General features: G+C 30.8%; 1 protein-coding gene across 1 annotated transcript; it reads right to left on the bottom strand.

The window, feature by feature from the left end:
- Positions 1 to 9,258: 9,258 nt before the first annotated feature.
- Positions 9,259 to 16,023, bottom strand: LOC139858747 (copper-transporting ATPase RAN1-like). Its single transcript, XM_071847585.1, has 9 exons — positions 15,525 to 16,023; positions 14,703 to 15,320; positions 13,366 to 13,795; positions 12,339 to 12,664; positions 11,719 to 11,777; positions 10,728 to 11,070; positions 10,211 to 10,408; positions 9,861 to 10,118; positions 9,259 to 9,739 (listed from the first exon to the last, which is right to left on the bottom strand). Exons 1-9 carry the CDS (start codon positions 15,846 to 15,848, stop codon positions 9,263 to 9,265), a joined length of 3,033 nt encoding a protein of 1,010 aa, XP_071703686.1. The 5' UTR covers positions 15,849 to 16,023; the 3' UTR covers positions 9,259 to 9,262.
- Between the last annotated feature and the right edge of the window lie 828 nt (positions 16,024 to 16,851).

The following is a 16,851-nucleotide window of genomic DNA, read 5'->3' as shown; positions in this document are numbered from 1 at the left end:
AAGTGCCCACGGTTAAACATATACTTTATCATACTGTTTTGAAACGCTCTTTGTAGCACTGAAATCTCGTGGCCTACCTTACATACTGTTATACTTAAACTATAGCTCACCAACCTTTGTGTTGACGTTTTTAAGCATATTTTTCTCAGGTGCTTAAGGTTAGCCGCTTCCGCTGTTGTACTAGTCTTGCTGTAGACACCCGCTGCTTTAGAGATGTCAACGCATGAACGTTTATCTTGCATTCATAAACATTATTACTTTTGAAACTATGATTTGTAATGACCTAAGGGTCACGCACTATTATCTTTGCTTCTATTCATGGAAGCATACTTTTGATGTAAAACATTCGACGTTAGTTATGACGTCACCTTTTATCATGAATGCAAGCTTGTTTTGAAAACGCATATAGTGTTTGACCTTGTAATGATCCTGTTGTTGATGGTCCGTACATGTTGATTTAGTACGGGGCATCACATATGATCTCCTATTCTGAAATTCTGAAAAGCACTCTAGCCTATGAATCAGTTTTCTGAGTTTTGAAAAAGCTGATGAAGCAGTGAAAACTGAAGACTGCCTTAACAGTCAAAAGTTTGATGATAAAAAATAGTGTGTTGTAAAAGCTCAGAAAAGTTGGAACTGGAAAACGGATTGTACAAACCATGAAGGAGGCTGTGGACAAATCATAAAGACTAAATTTGCCTTCAAAGAATCCAAATGATTCAGTATCTGCTGAAGTCATTAATGAATATCTTACTCCTGACTCTACACTTTTATGAACGATCTTCATCATCATCCATCGATATTAGAAATTCTAAGATATCATCGTATCTTTCATTATAAATATCCTCGATATTTCTGAAGATATTTTCATAACTATTCTTATCTGAAATCATTTACCTCTTCGCGCTATCTGTGTTACATCATAACAGAAACTATTTTAGTTTCTAAAAATTCTGAAACCTTCGAGTTTAAAATATGAATGTTTTTGAAGTAGTGTTGGGAACTGAAGCACGAGTTAGTATAATATAATGACACTTGATCAACGTAATTATATTACAGTAAGTCATGCTGAGTTTCTAATGGAACTTGATGATTTACAGGCCATAACGTCATCAGGTGCCATATTACACGACTCTTACATTCTACCTAAGCTCCAAGCATATCGAGAACATATCTTTCTGATAGTTCTATCTTTTCTCTTGAATTCTGGTAATTTAATCAATCGAGATCGTGTTATTATAATTTCTCTTTTAGAACATCAGTCATGTTCATTCGAAACATCATACCTACAAATTCTAAACCATTATTCGCTTGACTTAAAGTCGGGAAGAGAAAACAAAAGGATGGAACTCCATAATATAAAGGAAATGAAGAAGGTGGATTTATAGTGAAATATCCGACAGAACAATCAAAACAGATTATCGTATTTAACCAAAGATGATCTCAATTTCCTTAATTTCCGAAGATTCAAATTTTATTACAAAGATTTTCTCTTAATTCCGGAAATCAACCGTGACTACGTCACCGATTAAGACGAATTTACATTTACTCATTTCACTCTTTTGTGATAGCTTCACTCGTACGCTTCAAGTAATCAAATTATTTTATCAATATTACTCAGTGTTGATAAAACTCTATTTATCAACTCATAATTGTCATGAAAACATTTTTATTGTTAGCCATGATGACCTCGATCAAATTTCGGGACGAAATTTCTTTAACGGGTAGGTACTGTGACGTCCCGGAAATTTCCGATCAAATTTAAACTCAAATCTAATATGATTTCGACAAGATAAGCAAAGTCTGTAATGTTGAGTTACAAAATTTTGAAACAATTTACACTGATTCATTTAACATTTGACTATTCCCGACGATTCACGAACAATTGTATGTAAATAACTATGTAAATAAATATATATATATGTATATATAAATATAAGTGTATACTTTAATTTGAATTAATATAGTACCATTTAACCATTTGAATTAAAATAAGATACAAATGATTTTTGTAATTTAAAATGAATCTATATATATATAAATATATGATTTCCATATATGATTATGATTATATGTATATTGTAATGTATAAGAATTAAAATTATACATAGTATACAATCATTAAACATTACATAATTAATAGAATTGTGATGTTAATATATTAAAAGTAATCATAAGTTAAAATATTGTTATTATTACTTCCATTATTATTAACATTAATATTAATATCACTACTTGTTAAATTATTAGTTTCAATATATATTATATAGATATGAAAGTTAATACATATAAGGTGTTATAATAATTAATAATATTGTTATCATTATTAATAGCATTGTTATCATAATTAATAGTAAAGTTTAATTAGTATTATGATTATTATTTTTATAAGTATCATTATTATCATAAATAATACAAATAGTATTAGTATCATTAATAAAATTATTATCAGTTTTATAGTTAATATCATTATTATTACTTATTAGTATTATAAATACTATAAAAAATAATTATTATTAGTATTATTATTATAACTATCATTAATAACATTGTTATTATCAAATACACTAAAAACTATTATTATTATGACATTATTATTATTTTTATATTATTACTTTTATTACCATTTATAATATTAAGTGTAATATTAACCCAATTATATAAAAAGATTAATTATTATATGTAATGACAAAAATATATATAAAAAAACGGTTATATATATACCTATACAGATTACTGATAAGCACAGATATATATATATATATATATATATATATATATATATATATATATATATATATATATATATATATATATATATATATATATACGTATACATAAATACTTATACTAATATGCACATACAGTATTCTTAGATAGATATACGTATACATAGATAATTACATAACTGAGTATTTTGTTTCCTTTCACAATCAAGCTTTATTGAAATTTATTCATGTCTGGTCGATCTTGTATCAGATTCACTAAATGGTGCAAGCTGTTAACAATCTTTATCACACTTTAATTTATTTTATAATTTTTTCTGTACGATTCCTGATTTTTGTCGATTGCATTTTGCTACAAAACAATTGCAAATGAATCTAATACTGTGTTAATATCCCATTTATGTTTTATATAACACCTAATGCAATTCAATTCAAAGAAAAGAAACCAAATTAATTATTTTTTTTAAAGGTCTGCACACGATGTCTCCGTTCTTGCTTCAATTTCCAAAATGCTTGAAATCAAAATATATTTCAAAATTTATAAATGTAGTCTTGTAAGGAATATTTTTTTTAAACTATCTGTAAAATAACATCTTCCAATTCCTCTTGTTCACTTCGAATTTTCAAGTCAAAGTGTTGGTTTTCAAAAGTCAACCGATGTGTTCATGGTTAAATTGAGATTCGTTTTAATGATCTTGAATAAATTGATGATTCATATAGTTTCTATGAACGGTATACAACCTTTTTCATGTAGGAAGTTTTGTCTATAACCTACTCAGAGTCAAAATCAATATCTAAGTTCAATACGTTCTTCGTGTGCAGCGTCCTGCTTCTAATCTATATACTTCAATTTTCTTTTCTGTTATCAAGTAATTAAGATATCACAAGAGGTCGTGGTAAATTGTTAACAAATACTAAATCAAGAAATTAAATTAGTTACTAGGTTGAGGATCTCTGGTCGATTTGAATTAAGGAAGAAGATGGAAGGAAAACAGAAACATTATAAGTATAAATCAATTGGGTAATAATACAGAAAAACGAGAATGGATGAATGGCTGGGTGTTGGTTCGGGGAACGAGAGGTCACGGGTTCGAGCCTCTTTTACACAAAGCTTTAAAGGGTATACACAATTTTTTTTTATTATTGTTATTATTAATTATTATGGTTATTATTATTATTATGATTATTATTATTATTAGTTATTAATGTTATAATTATAATTATAATCATTATTGTTATTATTATTATTATTATTATTATTATTATTATTATTATTATTATTATTATTATTATTATTATCATCATCATAAATATAATTATTATTAACATTGTCATTGCTAATATTATTATTATCTTTGTATCGCTCTTAAGTATTAGTATTATTAATATGATTAGAACTATGATTATCATTATTATTATACTTTATGAAGATAATAAAGTTTAGTATTAGATCATTAAAAATTAAGACTTATATCATTTTAAAATTTATAGTATTATTGTTATTATTACCAGTATTATCATTATCATTAGTATTAGTAATATAAATATTATTATTATCAATTATCAGTATCATGACTATTAGTATTATTATTATCATCATAAGTATTAGTATTATATATATATTAAAATCATTATCATAATTATCATTAACAGTAAAAGTAATATTTTTACAAGTAATATTATCAATATGACTATTATTATCATCAAGATAGTTATTATTAACATTATTATTTTTATCTATGATATTAATTACTATAATTATTATCAATTTCACTAATATTAATATGACTTTAGTATCAATACAGTTACTATTTTTTAATAAACAAATGATATATATAAAAAAATACATTTAATACTTATAACATAAGCAATATTTTCATATACAAAAAAAGAATATAATAGACATATATATATATATATATATATATATATATATATATATATATATATATATATATATATATATATATATAAATGATATAATTAATAGATTAACTATATATAAACTTATTCGATTACAATAATGTGTATTAATAAATAAACAAATGATATAGGTTCGTGAATCCGAGGCCACCCTGCATTGTTCAGTTTCATCATATGTATTTTTACTACAAAATACAGTATTGTGAGTTTCATTTGTTCCTTTTTTTTAAATGCTTTTGCAATATATATTTTTGGGACTGAGAATACATGTGCTGTTTTATAAATTTTTACGAAATAGACACAAGTAATCGAAACTACATTCTATGGTTGGATTATCGAATCGAATATGCCCCTTTTTAGCTTGGTAGCCTAAGAATTAGGGAACATCACTAATTTTGAGAATTAGTGCACCCCTAATTGACGCGAATCCTAAAGATAGATCTATCGGGCCCAACAAGCCCCATTCTGAAATTTGAAATGCTTTAGTACTTCGAGTTTATCATGTCCGATGGGTGTCCCGGAATGATGGGGATATTCTATATGCATCTTGTTAAGGTCGGTTATCAGGTGTTCACCATATGAATGATTTTTATCTCTATGCAGTTTGCGAAATGCCTGATATGAGATGTATATTTATGGAAAGAATGAAAATCTTGTGGTCTATTAAAATTATGAAAATGATTGTTTATGATAAACTAATGAACTCACCAACCTTTTGGTTGACACTTTAAAGCATGTTTATTCTCAGGTATGAAAGAAATCTTCCGCTGTGCATTTGCTCATTTTAAAGATATTACTTGGAGTCATTCATGACATATTTCAAAAGACGTTGCATTCGAGTAGTTGAGTTCATCAAGATTAATATTAAGTCATTCATAGTTTAAATATATTATGAAAGGATATGCATATCTGTCAACTTTCGATGTAATGGAAGTTTGTCTTTTAAAAACGAATGCAATGTTTGTAAAATGTATCATATAGAGGTCAAAACCTCGCAATGTAACCATATGTTATTGTATTCGTCCTTATGGATTAGGACGGGTCGCTTCAACTTTTTATTTAGATATCGAATGGTTTCGATGAACGGATTAGAAGTTATAGTCAATTGAATTTTTGTAAAAATGATTATTATTATCGTCGTTATTATCGTTGTTATAGTTGTTATCTAATTATTATTATTATTATTATTATTATTATTATTATTATTATTATTATTATTATTATTATTATCAATAAGTAGTATTATCATTAAAAATTGTTATTTTTATTATTATCGTTAAAGTTATAATTAGTATTATCATTAATATTATTACAGTACTTATTATCATTAGTATTATTATAATTAGAAACTAATATTAGTAATACCTAATTAATATGATTACTATTATTATCATTAACATGAACGCGATATAAAAGACGATTAAAAGCTATTAAATGAATCGATTAGGGAATAATGAGTATGGGTATCATGATGAGAATTAAAATATTCTAAAATATTGATTTAGATAAAATTATCGTTCTTATTATTTTTTTTATTAATATTATTATTAAAAGTATCGTTAGTAGTAAAACTATCATTTTAATAAAAATTATTATTATAATAGAAATGTCATTGATATTATAAAATATCATTATTATTATCATTTTAAATAAAGTTATTATTTTAAAGTAATATTAAAAAGTATCGTAAATATTAAAGTTATCATAATTAGAATTATCATTTTATCATAATATCATTTTTTTAGTGAATATAAATATTGATATTTTTATTAATAGAATAATAATAATTATTATTGCAAAATAATACAACTTTTACTTATTATTATTATCAATGTTACTTTATTAAATAAATATGTAATACAAATAATATATTTACTTAATAAAACCTATCATAATATTTTTATGATATTAAATGAACTTTATAAATTTTATTACTTAAAATATATAAAAGTATATTTTTATATAAAGTTTTATTTATTAATAAATGAATAATATTATCTACTCTAATAAATCTTTTAAAAATATTTAAAAATATAAAACGGCGATATTTAAACTATATAATAATCATGTATAAATTTTGAAAATCATTTTGAGTCAAATTGACTTTTGTTGACTTTTGCATATTAGACTCGAGCATTAGAATTGTGGTACACTATGACTTAACCTAAATTGTTAGACAAATATTGACCAACATATAAATATACATAATTAATTTAGGTTCGTGAATCCGAGGCCAACCTTGCACTTATTCAATGACGTTATATGTATTTTTACTACGAAATACAGTATGGTGAGTTCATTTGATTCTCTTTTACTCTTTACATTTTTGGGACTGAGAATACATGCGCTGTTTTTATAACTGTTTCCTAAATGCTTTTGAGATATATTTTTGAACTGAGAATACATGAACTGCTTTTATAAATGATTGACGAAATAGAAACAAATATTCAAAACTACATTCTATGATAGAATTATTTGGATTCAGAGGTTCGATTTAGTAGTTAACGGAGAGATGATTTTGCATTGCGTACGCATTAGCTCCCGTTTTAACTACCATCGGCAGGATGATTTTGCATTGCACGCACTAGCCCCCGATGTATTGTATTGTATTATAGTCGACTTTGTAGTTGGTAACGGAGGGATGATTTTGCATTGCGTACGCATTAGCCCCAGTTTCAGCTACCCTCGGAGGGATGATTTTGCATTGCGTACGCATTAGCCCCCGTTGTAAGAATTATATTGTATTAACTACCACGGTGAGATGATTTTGTCATTGCACTACGCATTAGCTACCGTTGGTGAGTTGTTTGAAAGGTTCTGGTGTTCTTCATATGAATGATTTTACAGCAGGAATAGACCTGCACAGATTGTTTTCTAATTATGAGTATCTTGTGGTCTATTATATTATTGAAAATGATTGATTATGAAAAACTAATAAACTCACCAACCTTTTGGTTGACACTTTAAAGCATGTTTATTCTCAGGTATTAAAGAAATCTTCCGCTGTGCATTTGCTCATTTTAAAGATATTACTTGGAGTCATTCATGGCATATATTTTGAAAGACGTTGCATTCGAGTCATTGAGTTCATCAAGATTATTATTAAGTCAATTATAGTTGGATAGTGGATATTATGAAATGGTATGCATGCCTGTCAATTTTCGATGTAAAGAAAGTTTATTTTTTTTTAAAATGAATGCAATGTTTGTAAAATGTATCATATAGAGGTCAAATACCTCGCGATGTAATCAACTATTGTGAATCGTTTATAATGTATATGAACGGGTCCTTTCAATATTCATATAAATCTTTAATTTTGTTTGAGATCTTACCATATGATTGTAATGATTGTCTCACGTTTTTAATCATAACCAATCACATGTAATTGTCCCGCGTTTTTAATCCTAGCCTTATATTGACCCAAGGGCTGAAATTTATCCCCAAATTTTCAAGCAAAATTAAGAATGCAAATGAATATTTCCCATAATTTTTAATATAATTTTACATCTCATATCGTAGATTGTGGGAAGAGAGTTGTAATGGTAAAGATTGATCATATATATATAGGCATATATATGTATATTTCAAGTGGAAAAGACAATTCAAATACAAGTGCAAATGGAACTGCGAATATAAGTAGGGAGCTGCGCATTGCGCCAAGACATTGCGAAGGTCCGCATAAACAAATTCTGCGAAGATGTCCAGCACAAACATTGCGGATATGTCGGTGCTGCGCGAACATTGATTCCGCGGATATCCGAAGCCAATAAATAGGGAGCTTGGCCTCTCATTTTAGGTTGTTGATTTTGTGCAATTGCTCTGGTCTTTGTGATTCACTTGTGACTACGCCCAAGTATCAATCATAATCGAGCCAAGGTAATGCAATCAAGACCGGGACATGGTGATTGATCACTTGAAGTGAAAGACGATCATAAGGTCCCAAAAACATTATCAACACCACCATCCACCCCTCATTGCACTCAATTCCTAAATTAGATCGTAACATCTAATTTAGGATTGATCAATTGACGTCATCCGTGAGACATGAATTAAAATTGAATTCGATAAATCTATTTCGTGTAATTGAATGATTTAATTGCGAATTCAATTGAAGTCATGTTTAAGATAAATTTGCAAGTGATATGGAAAGTTAGGCCTCGTCAACATTATTTGAAATTTCATTGTTTAACAGAGCAAGCGAGAGCACAGATTTTGTGAGTCCCGTTTACTAGTCGTTCGCACGTCCCTGCTCGGACCCCAAACACCTCATAACTCCCCGGGCTAAACGTTTCAGAACAACGTCCAACTAGAGGCTACATATGGTATTGAAGTTACACATCTCTTTGTTATGACTTGACCAAACATTAGTATACCTATAGTAATAGAAGAAAGTGGACTTTGCTTCTTAAACTAGGTTCAAAGATCAATGATGATGTTAAAAGATTAATAACACCTAGTCAATGGTCAAGTCTACACTTAGTATACAAGAAGCTGCATTTACATTGAAGAGAAGTTTTACATGGAAATAAAGCAATTGAATAAATCACATAAAAACAAAGGACTCAATTTGTCCCTCTTTTTTTTTGTCGTAATACACGATCTCCCCCTTTTTTCTACTCTACAGTTATTTCCAATATTGTAGTAAGTCTCGGTTTTCTATATCTACGTAAAAGCAAAGACGAGCATACAACACTTACAGACGAAAGTGCCATACACGCACCCGCAACCCACGGAGGCAACTTGATCCCGAACCATGGATAAAACACACCAGCAGCAATTGGGATAGCGATCACGTTGTATGCCATGGCAAAAACATAATTTAGCCTGATACGAGTGAAGGTCTTTCTTGAAAGATCAATGGCTGTGATCACATCTTCTAGATTGTTTTTCATTAGAACGTAATCAGCTGCTTCTATGGCGATATCTGTACCTGCACCGATAGCAATACCGACGTCGGCGGCGGCTAATGCAGGTGAGTCGTTGATGCCGTCTCCAACCATTGCAACTATGCTACCGTCTTTTTGAAAAGAACGGATGACATCAGCTTTGCCAGCTGGCATTACTTCTGCTCTGATGTCTTGAATGTCAACCTGCATACCAACATGGATCAAGATGTGAAATTACAGGGATACCCCTATGAACAATAACCATTTCAATTCCAACTCATTATACATATATACACTCATAATTTTTATTTTTTAAAGAGCATACCTCCTTTGCAACTGCTCGAGCTGTGCGCCAATTATCTCCGGTAACCATTATCGGTACGACATCCATTTTTTTAAGGCCTTCAATAACAACAGCTGCTTCTCTTTTCAACGGATCTGCCACTCCCACAACACCTATCAATTCAGAGTCATATGCCACCAATATACCAGTCTTCGCGTTTTCTTCTAAATCAACAACATAATTTTCAACATCGACTGGAATTTCAACCCCGTTTTCGGTCAGCAAACTTCTGTTACCAACCTGTTTGATAAAATTTCGCTTCAGATGAGCAATAATCCATGACAACTGATTTTATCAAACGGAAATAGAAAAATAAATGCCAGGCATCTCACCAAAATCAGTTTTCCATCGATATAACATTGAACACCTCTTCCAGGAATGGCACTAAAATCCAAAGCATCGAGAAGCCATTCAGACATTACAGATTCGTTGTTATTATCTTGAGAATCTTTGGTTGCAGTTGTCTCAAAGAATTGAAAATGGCGAGCATATTCGAGTATTGCTTTGGCTAATGGATGTTCACTGCTTGCCTGAGACAAAACAACTGATTTTAAATGAAGTTTCGAGCATATATAATAATAGAGGTGACAATTTCAACTCATTTACTCATCAATGGGTCGAGTCAGCTTATCATTTATCTTATAATAAAATCACAATGAAAAGATAACATTAACTAAAAAGAAAACAGGACTTTCAAAGCATAAAACATCCACATTGTTGCATTCAAAAGAAGTCAGATTAATTTATCTATTAAAAGAAAAATTTGTTTCATGACAACATAAGATGATACTTGACCTTAATAAAGGAATACATAAAATAAAATAAAATAATGATGAAAGTAGAATTTACCTCAGCAGAAGCTAACAATCTTAGGAAATCTCCACGATCCATTTCCGTAAATACTTTGACGGTGGTCACTGTGGCTTTACCTTGCGTTAAAGTTCCCGTTTTATCAAATATTACATATTGAACCTTCTGGGCCCGCTCTAACGCATCTCCTCCTTTGATTAAAACACCATTATTGGCTCCAACCCCGGTTGCAACCATGACAGCTGTCGGGGTGGCTAAACCAAGTGCACATGGACACGCGATTACAACAACAGATATTGAAAACATAAGTGCGAAAACAAAGTGGTTTCCATTTTCAGGTAGCCATTCGTCAGGGTAAGCTCCAAAGGATCCGCAAATATACCTGGAAGTTAATGAAAAAGAAAAAGATGACAATACTTGGCACTGTTTTGGTCTGATGAGTAATGACTGGGAACATGTTGAATGGAGGTGGCAATATTGACCCAATTACTAATAAAGGGGTAGCGTCTGGTTATATGTTATATCTAACCGGTCAAATTATTAGTAAAATATATAAGCATGAAAAGGAAATGGATTAAACATGTAAAGAGATCTCAAAGTAACGCGAAAACTTCCTAATCATTTTATCAAAATAAATTCGGCTGCTACTGAAAGTATATAGTTCTTGAAGTCTTTAACACGGCTTATTAGGGATTTCACAACGGAAAGGCTTTGTCGAACCCTCTTACGTTAACCTACCTTCTTGCCATCGAAATCTATTTTTTACGAGGTCGCACATTCAATGACTGCTCTAGAGCCGACTTATTCGAGCATTTCCAATGCTCAATCATTTTCAAAACCGCTACTTTTTTAAACAATTAAAAAAATGTAAATATATAAAAAATAAATAAAATCAATTGAAATCTGGGAGATAAAATGTATTGGGTCGACCCAATCCATACCGTAAACCACCCAGTTTGACCACTTAACCAACAGTCCATATCACCCTAATTGCCACCTCTAATCTCCAGAAATCTCATTCAAAACTTACCACACTAGCAATGTCAATATCGACAAGCCAACAACCGTGGGGACAAAAATGCTTGCAACCTGAAAAACAACAATATGATATGCGTAAGGAGATTGTTGTATTTGCATGACCCTATTTCTTTTTGAATAATATTGTTAATACCAAATATTCTATATTCTATATTCTATAGTAATAATATGAAGAGCAAATTACTAGGTAAAAACGAGTATACATCCTCCATCCCAAGAAAAATGGACCACTAAAACTGTCCAATGAAAATGAAAAAATATGTAAAAGTTCCCCTTGTTTTCAAATATAGATCCAAATTTACATATTACCCACTGGCAATGATTCTGATCTACTTTTTTGGCATTTTATTATTAGGCAGAAGCTCTGTTTTAACTACATGCTAAGTCAAACGTTGCAGGTAATTTGACGCATAAAAAATAATTGCTCAATAATGTGGTTGTTTCTGCCCACGTAAACGCCAAAAACAAGCCTACATGGCTACATGTGCTAAAAATTTGTAATGAACCTATTAATATGGCAGTCTGCTAGCTATAATCAACTTTCTGGCTACCTTGTGAAACAGTTACAAAAATAAAGATACAAAAATATGTGACATAAGTTATCAAACTTACATAATCTGCGAATTTCTGAATAGGTGCTTTTGACATCTGTGCAGTCTCAACAAGAGAAATTATCTGGCTCAAAACTGTGTCGGAACCAATTTTAGTAGCCCGAACATGTAGTAAACCATGAAAATTTATTGTACCTCCAATCACCGATGAATCAACCTCCTTCAAAACGGGGGCAGATTCACCAGTAACCATACTTTCATTTACATAACTTGAACCCCATACAACATGACCATCAACAGGAACCTTTGTACCCGGTAGAACTTTTAGTACATCACCAGGCTGAATCAACAACGCATCTATTTCTCTTTCTCCAACATTCTTTCCACCTATTAGATAACAGCGAAAAGGATTTAAATGTTACAGTATACCTGGCAATTGAGACCCATACTCTCAAATTTGGATCAATTGGGTCAAGCTTTCAAGTCAATTGGGTCTTGAAAAAAAGTCGGGCAATGTAAACCCAAAATCTTTAAAAAAGGTCCAATAGGTTTCCCTCTAACCTATTGGGTCCTATAGAACATATAAAGAAACAGGTCTAATGGGTAATGGGTATCAGTTCCTAAAGCTCAATAAAAAGAGATAGGTCTTATGGGTCTTTTGAATGGGTCAACGGGTTGAGCATAAAGATCATAATAAGTTTCATCGGTCAAACATTTATGAAAGCATTCATGGTTATATCATTTATTATGTACATTAATTAACATTTTTCTTATGTATATATAATATATATAAATAATATTGACTAAAATATTTTTTTTTTTTTACCCATTTGACTCGTGACCTGTTTCGAACCGTTACCCAACCTGACCCATTCGACCCGTTCAAAAATCCAACTCATGTGACCCATGACCCATTACAACCCGAAACCATTTTGACCCGTTACCCAAACCAACACAACCTGACCCGTTTGCCAGGTATAGTTAAAAGTAATGATGAATGGAATAGTTGGGACACGTGTGCCAAATTAAAAGACTATTTATGTTCAATGATTTTAATGATTTATTTAAAAGTACAAGAAGCAACATACCTTTATCTTTAACAATTAGCAAAGCTGTTGCAGGCACAAGTTCTACCAACTTCTTTATAGCATCTGATGTTTTCCCTTTTGCAAGAGTTTCCAAGTATTTTCCAAGTAACACAAATGTTATTAACATGGCACTAGTTTCAAAATAAGTTGGAGACCAGAACCCTGTGATCGCACCGTATAAAAGTGCATAAACTGAATATACATACGAGGCTGTGGTCCCAAGTGCCACCAAGACATCCATGTTTGTTGAACCATTACGTAATGCTCTATAAGCTGCAATGTAAAAACGCTTCCCAATAACAAACTGAACAATAGTGACCAATATCCAGTTCAACCAATCACCCATTTGGAATGGTCCACATCGCTTGAGTAATAAGGCGTAAAGAAGAGGTATGTGTGGGCATATGAACCGCATCAGGAAGATAGGAAACTGCAGTTAGATTAAATTAAAGTCAGCAACTAACTAATTGAATAAAAGTTCAGCAGAGAAAAGAATGCTAAAGTTTTTGTATTAATTAATTAATGCATCATATACACTCTACTCAGTTACATTATTATAAGTTAATAAGTTAATATTCTCTTCATAGTATTATTATGAGGAACCAAAGGCTAAAATTCCATTCCATTAAAAGGTTGTAAAACATTTGCAAATTAGCAATTGTATGTTACAGAAAAAGAACACATAAATGCTGACCAAAACGAAAAGTAAGGAAAAGTATTCTCGATCTCACAGAATTTGAACTTCCTAACTGTATGTGGACAAATAGGTGGTATGGGTCAGGTTGGATAACGAGTCCAGATGAACTCTTTTTTAATCAGATCAATGGCTTCCGGTTGGGTCAATATGACCTGCTTTATTGCAGATTCTTTTGACGTTAACTATAACCATTATATTTGATCAAGTTCAAAATTTTAGCATGTGTACATCTAAAAGTTAAACTAATTACAGAGACCAAAAGTATTAAGATTATGCAACCGCTGTCAAATCATTTTATCCCCAAAACACTATTAGATTATCATATAAAAAGTAAAGTTTTGGTAATACATTGTATTCTGTACTTACTTAGAAAATTAAAATTTTCAAATAAAAAGAAAAAGAAGAATAGCAGGTGACTTTAAACCGATCAACCCCGTTTTTGACTAGTAACTTCTTCAGCACTTTTTTATTGGTTTATCCTTTTTAATTATAACATGCCCAAATGGACCTGAGCATACCTACTTTCTGTCAATATGGGCCAAAAATACGCTTATTATCTCAACTCTCAAAATAAATTTAGTCAAATTTCCAACACAAAGGGGGGCAAATCACATAATCATATCAGAACAGATTCACTTACACTGAGATAGAAACTGGATATAAAGAGCCTATACATATTTGCTGATTCTTCCTCATCTTGAGACACCATTCGTGTGAACGGGTTCTTAACATGCATCTGAAACCTCCCAGAGCTTTCACTAACGACCGCATCAACTAAAGATCTTGCACCAAGAATCTCGGTATCAAAAAGAACATCTAATTCTCTTGATATCCTATTGAACCCAAACTGTCTAACTCCTTTCAAATTGCAAAGCATACCTTCCAACGTTTGCGCATCCAATTCAGTCAACACCCCTACAACACCCAACACAATCTTATCCTGTTCACTACTCTGCACAAACGACGCATCAAACCCTGCATCTTCAATCGCTGTCACAATTTCCTCTTTACTTATTATCAAAGGATCGTACTCCACTTCACCTAATGATGTTGGTAGAGCAACAATAGCTCTTTTAACACCATCAAGCTTTCTTAAAATACCTTCAACAGAATTAACACAAGCTGCACATGTCATTCCCCCAATCGTAAACTGTCCTACTAACGTTCCTTGTGTATTCGTACGAGCAGTACTTCTTTTATCTCGTAAAACTTCCGCTTCAAACCCTGCATCTTCTATCGCATTCTTAACATCATCTTCCTATAAACATATAAATTCAATGCAATACATATATAAGTCCTAATTATAAATTTTTCCATTTCTAGATAACTTAGCTCTAAACCTCAATTATCAATCTAATCTAACAATTAATTAATTAATCATTAATAATTTATAATCCAAATTAAATCGTAACAGAAACACTATGTGTACATACAGTAATAATTAATGAACGAATTGACTAACCGTAACCAAATTAGGATCAAAGACAACATCAGCTTTATGTTGCAGTAAAGCAACAGTAGCATTAACGACACCGTTTAAGCTCGTAAGAGCATTTTCAACGGAATTTGAACAAGCTGAACACGTCATCCCGGTGATTTTGACCTGAATTCGTTTCATACCGCCATCTTCTAAACCCTCACTACCTGAATTGTTATTATTGTAGTGATCATCATAAGAATCAAGTAACCTAACGTCTTCTAGATCATCGGCGACATCGATCGCCGTCGATTCACTGCCGCCGCCAGAGATTCCGGTCAGCTGGAGGTGTTTGGAGGTAGGTGCCATTGTAAAACCACCGGCGACTATAACAACTAAGATTATACGTTTGAATATATTTATAAATTTATATTTATATTAATTAATTATACACAGAGAGAGAGAATGTAGAAATGTGTTTAGAGAGAGAAAGTGTGGGAAGAAGGTGGTGAAGACATAGAGATTGAATTTGGGAAGTATAATAACAAGGGGAAAACACAGGGGATTTGGTGTTGGTGGGTAAGAGCAGATTAACAAATACATTAGATAAATAAAAAATAAAAATAAAAAATAAAAAATAAAAAATAAAAAAGATTAACAAATACATTAGATAAATAATAATTACTAGATTTTTCACTTTTTGTCCTTATATTTAAGTATTTGTTAAATATTCATCTTGGAAGGTTTTGGTATGTTACATATCTTATATTTGGTCATCTGAGTTTTATATCACGTTTGTCTCGGATCACATTTCCAATACTAGAGACTAATGAGTAACGATCAGGTTAAGTTTGTTATTAGTGTATCGAAGTATTCTTGTCAAGGTTGGAGAACTCAGAACATGAGGAGAACTTGATAATAAATTTTGGGAAGTTCTCAACGACTCGGAGAGAACTTAGATGTTGAATTACGTTAATTTTTTACGACTTACGTGTCAATTCTATTGTCCCCGGACAGAAAACACGTAGTTTAAGAAAAAGTGACTGTAGAATTAATTTTTTTGTTAACTTTCAGTTTTACCACTTACTTTTTACCTACCTTTTTGCCTTACATATATAAACTAGATGCACAAAAGAAATTTATCACATTATTCTTTATCATTTATAGAAGTGAATAATTAATTTAGAGCATCTCAAAATGAAATAATGAACCGTGATTTTGGGACGGAGGGAGTAGTTTTTTAATATAAATATATATGCTCTAATATAAATGACCTGAGATTTTGACCGAGTTTTCGAGTTTTTGACATAGTTTTCGAGTTGTCGAGTTGGCGGAATTTACCAAGAACTCCTTGAGTTGGCCAAGTTGGCTT

Source organism: Rutidosis leptorrhynchoides, chromosome 7, assembly GCF_046630445.1.
Source record: "Rutidosis leptorrhynchoides isolate AG116_Rl617_1_P2 chromosome 7, CSIRO_AGI_Rlap_v1, whole genome shotgun sequence".
Lineage (NCBI taxonomy): Eukaryota > Viridiplantae > Streptophyta > Magnoliopsida > Asterales > Asteraceae > Rutidosis > Rutidosis leptorrhynchoides.
This window is presented reverse-complemented; position numbering and strand designations above follow the sequence as displayed.

Excerpts from the sequence above, each read along its gene's own strand:
- LOC139858747 (XM_071847585.1), bottom strand. The coding sequence starts at position 15,848 with ATGGCACCTACCTCCAAACACCTCCAGCTGACCGGAATCTCTGGCGGC. Across the intron at positions 12,665-13,365 it reads GCTAATTGTTAAAGATAAAG|GTGGAAAGAATGTTGGAGAA; the intron begins GTATGTTGCTTC and ends GTTATCTAATAG. Across the intron at positions 11,778-12,338 it reads TTCAGAAATTCGCAGATTAT|GTTGCAAGCATTTTTGTCCC; the intron begins GTAAGTTTGATA and ends GTTGTTTTTCAG.